General features: G+C 62.6%; 1 protein-coding gene across 4 annotated transcripts in view; it reads right to left on the minus strand.

Moving 5' to 3' along the window:
• LOC102472618 (jmjC domain-containing protein 7) overlaps window positions 1–7447 on the minus strand; it is a 17095-nt gene that overhangs the window by 2256 nt on the left and 7392 nt on the right. For 2 of the 4 annotated variants that reach the window (XM_014591669.2, XM_027775798.1), the window contains exons 1-16: window positions 7046–7441; window positions 5609–5681; window positions 5181–5317; window positions 4949–5080; window positions 4556–4596; window positions 4354–4396; window positions 4006–4060; window positions 3549–3679; window positions 3226–3309; window positions 2938–2975; window positions 2241–2376; window positions 1428–1564; window positions 955–1177; window positions 736–853; window positions 305–442; window positions 22–126 (exon numbers count right to left, since the gene is read on the minus strand). In XM_014591669.2, the coding sequence (XP_014447155.2) occupies window positions 22–126; window positions 305–442; window positions 736–853; window positions 955–1177; window positions 1428–1564; window positions 2241–2376; window positions 2938–2975; window positions 3226–3309; window positions 3549–3679; window positions 4006–4060; window positions 4354–4396; window positions 4556–4596; window positions 4949–5080; window positions 5181–5317; window positions 5609–5681; window positions 7046–7285 (1831 nt within the window). In that variant the 5' untranslated portion in view covers window positions 7286–7441. Of the gene's footprint in view, window positions 1–21; window positions 127–304; window positions 443–735; window positions 854–954; window positions 1178–1427; window positions 1565–2240; window positions 2377–2937; window positions 2976–3225; window positions 3310–3548; window positions 3680–4005; window positions 4061–4353; window positions 4397–4555; window positions 4597–4948; window positions 5081–5180; window positions 5318–5608; window positions 5682–7045; window positions 7442–7447 lie in introns of those variants that run through there. The other 2 variants (XM_027775797.1, XM_006158657.3) reach the window with 2 other exon arrangements.

Below are 7447 nucleotides of genomic sequence, written 5' to 3' on the forward strand. Positions count from 1 at the left end.
GTGAGGCCCTCCGCCACCTGCCCAGGCTGGCCCGATTCTGCACCCAGTGGTCCCAGAACTCGCTGGGCTCGGAGGCCCAGTACAGGCTGTCCTGAAGGTTGGCTGCATACAGGTTGCTCCAGATACCTGAGGGGACCCGAAGGGGAGAGTGTCCCCCACTCCTGTCACAACCAGCCTCTCCCACCGCTGTCCTGGACCAGACCCTTCTCAGGGACTAAGCCGGGAAGGCTGAGGGCCCGCTGTCCCACCCAGGCCCAGCCTCCCCAGTCTGCCTGGCCCTGCCGGCCTTCTAGACGCCCCTCACCTTCCAGGAAGCAGATGCGGGACTCGGGGAGCCGCTTCATCAGTCGCCCCATGAAGAACTCAGAGCCGAAGAGCTCGGAGGGGATGAAGGCCCCGTACTTGGGGAAGCCGACCTCGTAGGGGGAGAACTCGACCCACTCTGAGGAACCCACAGCCCTCAGTCTGGGGGCGCTGGGAGCCCACCCCGGGCTGCACCTCAGGGCACTCGAGGGACCTGGAGGCTCAGCCCTTGGTGCCAGGATTGTGAGCGAGGGACCAGAGACCCCTACCCCCATCCCAAAGGCCTGAGGGACCCTGGCAGGATGACATTTCCAGAAAGTAGGGGACCCGGCCCAGGAGCGTGGGTGTGAAACCCACCCCTACACACAGGCCGAGTGACCCATCACCTCACCAACCATGGGAGCCTAGGTCTCAGCTCTGGGGCCCACTCACCCCCAAATTCGAAGGTAGTCAGGCTCTGCTCCTTGGTGTTGAGGGCGCAGTAGATGGGCAGAGGGTTCTGGCCCCGGCTCAGGGCCTCCCGCTGGTCTGAGAGCTTGTGCTCATGGGGCTGGGGCAAGATGATTGGCACCTAACTCTGCAGCTCCCGGTGCCCTTCCGCCCTGCGGCCCAGTGCGCGCCCCCCCATCCCCCGCGCAGCCCCGCCCACACCTGGTCGTGCAGCAGCGCCTCGTTGATGAGGGCCCACAGGTTGGTGAAGCAGGCCGGGTAGCCCAGGCGGGCACGCTCTGCCAGCTCCTGCCGGTACCGCTGCAGCTGGCTGGGGGCCAGCACGCCCAGCTTGCTCTTGGTCACCTGGGTCTTCAGCAGCTCGGTAGGTCCTGCCAGGTCCTTCTGAGACCACTCCGGGTCCTCGTAGAGGTTGGCTAAGGCCCTGGGAAAGGCCGAAGTCCAGGGGATGTTGCCCTGCCAGGCTCGTGTGCCTTGGGCTTTCTCTTCTAAGACGACAGCCTGACAGGCACCATACGGGTCCCTGGAGCACACCTCCCCCGGCACAGGCGTCCTCCCAGCCCTTCCAGTTTGCCCAGAGGACTCTGGGGTCCAGGGGAGCCCACTACCATCACCCCCTCGCACGGCACACTACCCGCCCCCAGGCCCCAGCACTCCGCCTGCCACCGGCTCACCAGGTGGAGCCCGAGGCCCCTGTGATGTAGGAGATGCAGTCCAGGAGGCCCAGCTCTCTCAGGCCGGCCAGTTGTCCGTACAGGGAGGTCATCGCCCGGATCCCGCCGCCGGTGGCCATAACAGCTACCACTGGAACCTGGAAGAGGACAGCCAGGCTCAGGGAAGGCCAAGCCCCAGACAGGGGGTGGTAGCAGTCATGTGGCCCTGCCGCTCACCCCCGAGCTCAGGCTTGACAAGATCTGATGAAAGGTCTTAGGACCAGTGCCACATCAGCCCTGATGAGGGGGGACAAATGGCCTCCCAAGGCTTCTCCGGTTTTAAGAAGTCAGGAGAAATAGCCAGGACAAGTTCCAGGCCTCGCCTCCTCAGCCCCAGCAGCCCTAGATGTCTATCACTTTTTGGAAGCCCCAGGGCGACCTCGAAGGTCTCCCTCAGCTGGGTAGTCTCTAGCTGTCTCTCCCCCTCTTGGAGAGAGAGGCCCCTCCGGGGTGCCAGGTCCCCCCAGGGGACCGTCCTGGGCCAGCCACAGTCCTCATCCCAGGTGCCAATCCCCCTAATCAGCCAGGGAAGGAAAGCTAGCCAGTGCGGAGATTCATGCCTCCGAGTTCCAGGTGCCTCTCTATCTCCCTCGAGCACCTGACAACATCAAGTAAGAGGCGGGCGGAGAGGGGCAGGCGATGGGAGGCAGCGACAAGCCCAGCCTGGCACCAGTGCAGTCTCCTCATGGAACCAGTTCCGGCATTCAGCACAGGGCTCTGCGCCCGGGCAGGCACCGGGATGACCCCACCTGGCCCAGCCCAGCCCCTCCAGACCTCGTGCTCCTGCAGGTCTCTGTCCAGCTGCAGGGCCTGCTTCAGGGCCGTGGCCACCACCTGCTTCCTCCTACTTAGGAAGGCCTGCTCCTCGGGGCAGGGCCCGCAGCCCAGCCGCACGTCCAGCTCCCTGGGTCTGGCAGGAGGAAGGGACCAGGAGGTGGCTCTCAGACCCGCCAGAGACTGGGAGGTTGGCCCTGCCTCTCCTGCAAGGCCGGCTGCCCTCTCTCTCCTCCCTAACTCTCTCTGCCACTCCTGCATCCTCACGTTTAAGTTTGACGCTTGAGGAGCTTGCGTGGGAGAAAGCAAACCCAGAGGGCCTAGTTCGCTCTCTCCCCTCTTGGTTTCCTGGCCTTCTCTGTGCCTGAAACCAGGGTGCTGGCCTCAACTCCCCACCCGATTTTCCAGTCAAACATTTCTCAAGGGCTTCTCAAGTGCCTGGCATGGGGCTGGACACACCCCCTCTGACTAGAGCAGAAACAGAGGGGAGCGCCTTTACCGCCACGCCCCACCCTGCACGCCACGCCCCACCGTGGAGCAGCCCCAACCCTCCTGGACAGCCTCAAAGTGGCATGGATCCTGTGAACCGGCCTCTGGCCAAATGCCTGACCTGTGGTGACCCTGCCCGCCTCCCTTCATCCCTCCCCACTTGCCCTCCCAGAGCATGGCCTTCCCAGCCCCAGGCCAGGCCTCTCACCCTTCTTCTTTTCTCAGCTCCACCCTCATCAGGGGCTCCTGAAAGCCATAAGTGCCCCGGTCACAAAGGCTGGCCACCTCCTCCCACTTCAGTCCCCTCATCCTAGCCTCACGGGCACCACCTCCCTGATGGCCCTCGCTCCCCAACCCTCTCCCCAGGGGCCAGCTCAGAGCACCCCGCCCTGGGGGCTGGCCCAGCCTGAGTCAGGGCACAGCTGAGGGGGCAGCGGCAGCCCAGTCCCCTTCCTGGCCCAGATTAGCACTCAGCCTCCCTCCCTGGGACCAGTACCTGGGACGTGGGGAAGACGAGCCTCACCACCTGGCCACAGGGCAGGGCCCTCAGGGGCACCTTCAGGTGTTCCTGTGGGGCACCCTGCAGGAGAGGTGAAGAAGGAGACCTGGAGACTGCCCTCCCCCACAAGGAGCTCGCCACCCCCCACAGAGCAGGGGAGCACAGGGTTACCTCCAGGTGCTCTTCCCAGGGCGCCCAACTGCTGGGTTGGTGCTGTGGGGGATTGGGGGATGTAGGCAGGCAGGGTCAGGCTGGGAGGGGGCACCGAGGACAGGGGGAGGAAGGCCTGGGTCCTGCCTGCACAGAGCCAGGCACACTACCTGAAGACGAATGCTCAGCTCCTGCTCCCAGGAGGCCGGGTAATGGAAGAGGAAGCTGCCGGTGCCCACGGGGGCCTCCTGTGGACCCTCGAAGGACCCAGGGACCACGAGTTGAACTGTGCCCTTTGACCCTGGAAACAGGATCAGAACAGAGAGGCTGGGAGTGGAATCTCTGCCCACAAGTCCCTCGTCTTACCTAAGGGGCCTGGAGGGCACCTCTCTGTCCCCACTGGCATGGAGGGCTAGAATAGGCCTGGCAGGGAGATGGGGCCCCACCACAGCCCACTGAGGAGGCCCGGGAGAGAAAGCTTGGGTCCTGGGGTCTCCCAGCATGGACCGACTCCTGACCTCTACTCCTGCCTCTGGGAGTGAAGGCAGAGTGCAAGGTCCCCTCCCAGGGCACCTTGGAAAGGGGAGCGATGTGGCTCGAGACCTAGTCCGTGGGTCAGGGACTCACCCTTCTGGTCTCCTGTGTCCTCCAGCTGAACATGCAGGCAGGAGAGTTCCCGGGCCTGAGTCATTGAGAATGCCCCTCAGACAGCGACCCCCCCTTGGGGGACCCTCCCAGCCCCAGCACCGTGGTTCTGGCCCTCAGCACTTCGCCACACTGGCCGAGTCACCAAGCATTTGCTTAAGATCATATTTCTTTGACAAATTGAAATCAGAGGGCCCCCAAAACTCAGCTCTACCCTAACTCAGGCAGTGAGGGCCCGAGCTTCAAGCCCAGGGAGAAGAGTGGGCAGCTGGCATGAGAGAGGCGTCCTAGGGCCCCCCGCCCACGCCTAGAGCACAGTTCCAGACTCACCACCAAGATGTCATTGCTGGCCAGCTGCTCGGCACAGTCTGTCCTGGAGCGAGCCCTCAGTCAGCCCTGGCAGGAGCCCAGGTCCCCACTCCCCAGAGGCCTGGGCGCTCCTCCTCCAGCTCTGGGAATGCTGGCGCTGTCCCTCCCAAAAGGAAGCACTCCCACCCGGGACTCCCCCAGGGGCCCCATGGTCCCAACTCACAGACTCTGCAGCCTAAACTCAACTTCAAGGCGCTCCTCACCCTGGAGAGAGAGGAACAAGTCAGAAAGAGTAAGAAGAGAGCTTGTGCATGTGCGTGCGTGTGTACATGTACATGCATGAGCACACGTGCATACATGTAGAGTCCAACCCAGACGCCAGCTGGGGCTGCTGAGATCCCAGGGTGGGGAAGGCCATGGTCCACCTCTGGCAGCTCTGTCCACATTCCCCAGACTGCTCTAAGGAAGAGGCTAGGGGATGGGACTGCCGGCAGAGATCTCTGGGAGGATGGAGAGACACGGACCACCTACTGGGGAAGAGGGGCCTTGCCAGTTACTCTTCCCTGCACCCCCGGTCCCAGGCCGCGCGCTCTCCACGCCCTGTACACGGCCTGACCTGAGGGCTCAGTGAGAAGCTCTCACGCCGGATCTCCCCGACCCGCAGAGTCCCCGCGTCAAACAGCACTGACAACATGGGGTCATCTTTGGTCAACAGGTCCTGGTCAAAGACCTTCAGTTCCACGACATTCTGGAAGGGAAAGGGGAACAGGGTGAGCACTGCAGCAAGGGGGTGGGACAGGCAGGGAGCGGGGCGGGCTGGGGACAGTGAGCAGAGCCGCCTGGCCCACCTTGAGCTGGCTGTGGACTCGGAAGTGAAAGCTCTGGTTCCAGATGGGGCTCCTGCTGTTCCTGACCGTGCGTGTCTGCAACCTGTGGCTGGGGGCTGTGGGCAGCCACAAGGTCACATAGCAGTCAGAAGAGGTCACTATGGCAAGGAGGAACCAGTGCCAGTGATGGCCAGGAGCCCCTCCCAGCCCAGCCAGAGTCTAGAGACCCGTGTGGATGGGGCCTGGTGAGGAGGGCGGCAGACAGAGCCCCACTGCCACCTTCTACGCAGAACCTTCCCTCTGTATGTGTCTCCAGGACACCCCACCCCCGCATACCCAGCCCCCTCCCGCCCCCTCCCACTCCATGTCCACTCTGAGCCCAGCTGCAGTACCCTCCCTCTGCCTGTGCCCTGCCAGCCCAGCCCAGGGCAGGGAAGCAGTGCACTCACCTAGATCCCTCGAGGGCAGACCATGGGCCTGCAGGACGCGAACTGTGAGCAGGCAGGCCCCAGGTACCTTCGCCTGCAGGTGAGGAAATGGGGGGCAGGCTGCCAATCCCTCACAGGCTAATCCTGAGCCAGAAGGATTGGGCCCACTCAGCCCTAGCCTGTCCTCTGCCCCATTCGAGTCCGGAAGTGACAGGAGGAGACACGGTCTCCCCATAGGACACGTGCCAACACATAACACAATGTGTGTGCTGGCTCTGGGCCAGGGGTTTTACAAGTGTCAACTCCCTTCATCACACTACAGCCCTACGAGTGGATGCCATTTACGGTGACTAATTTCACAAGGAAACTGAGGAACAGAGGTTAAGCAGTTGCTTGCCTGAGGTCCAGCAGGGATTGGAACTTGGGCTGGCTGGCTCCAAGTTCTGCCCCCACACATGCCCACCTCCACTTCCTGGGTATGGTTCCCAGTCTTCCCACCCACATCCCAGCCCACACTCTTCCGCAACGGCTTTGGGGCTAGTCTTGAGTGACAGGGGACATCAGCTATAGAGGGAGGGGGACAGGCATATCAGTGCCTTCCACTCTAGGTCAGAAGGCCATCCTGGGGATGGCAGGTGGCACAGTGGTTAATGATGCTGGAGTCCCATGTGGCTGACTACGGTTTGAGTTCCAAACCTTGTGACTTGCTTTCTCTCTCTCTCTCTCTCTCTCTCTCGTGCAATGCACACGCACTTTGTCCCTCTCTGGTCAAATTAAACAAATAAGTAAATAAATAAAGTTCAATAAGAAAAAAATTAAGAAGAAGGCCATCCTGGAAATGGGCTCTGCTAGAGCAGGGCCAACAGTCCCTTCTCGGACACCCACGGGTCATCAGCTCCCTAGGTCCTACAGGTGCAGGCTAAAGACAGTCCCCAGGTAGCTCTCTCCAGACCTGCTCCCCTGGTTCTGGAAGTGTAGACTCCGGCAGCCTGTACCAACCGGCTTCCCTCCTTCCTTCCAGCCTTCTGCCCTACTTCCAGAAGGGCCCTGATGGGGCAAGTCCAGTAGCGACCCGGGTCGGGCAGAGCTGGGGAAGCTCACCTGTCTGTGTCAGCCCCAGGGCCCCCACACCCCAAGCAACTGAGTCAGAAAAAGCACAGCCACTTCTCCTGGGGCCTCAGGATGGCAGCAGGGAGCATCTGAGTTTCCAGGGCCCAATCCATGGCACCAGGGGGCTCAGTTTGGAGCCCACTCCCAGGGCAGAGATCACTCGGGACAGGTCTCTCATCCTGAGACCCCGCCTGTCCGCTGGCTCCAGCTCACTGCCCTGGTCGTGCAGCTGACAAACACCCCTCCACATGGGGCAGATCACAGCTCCTCCAAGAACAGCGCCTGCCAGGGGCCTGAGTATGGGGACCCACGGTCACAGTGAGGGCCCAGTGCCCTGCTGGGTCTTACCGGAGCCATGAGGCCAAATCCTCCGGAAAAAATGGGGCAGGAGGCACAGGACCAAGGACTGAGGACTGTCAGCTTTTCAACCAGAGCCAGGGGTGTCCCAGCCGGCCCCGCCTCCTCCGCTCCACCCAAGCACCACGCCCACTCCTGGGTCAGCCACCTGCCCAGGAAATGAGTGAGGACTCGTACTGGAGCTGGGGCGCCTTCGTGCCTGGAAGGGCTGTTCTCTCCAGCCATGGCCATCTGGGCTGGCTCCCAGCTCTGATGTAGAGGGGGCGCCCTGGAGACCTGGTGGTCAGGCCGATGCAAAGCAGGGTAGGCCCCAAAGCACGGGCAGTAGCAGCAGCAGCACCGAGCCCCATGACCAGCCTTTTGCAACCTCCCGGTACCAGTAGGACAGGAATG

This window comes from Tupaia chinensis, unplaced genomic scaffold (assembly GCF_000334495.1).
Source record: "Tupaia chinensis unplaced genomic scaffold, TupChi_1.0 Scaffold000605_1, whole genome shotgun sequence".
In the NCBI taxonomy this organism is placed as follows: Eukaryota; Metazoa; Chordata; class Mammalia; order Scandentia; family Tupaiidae; genus Tupaia; species Tupaia belangeri.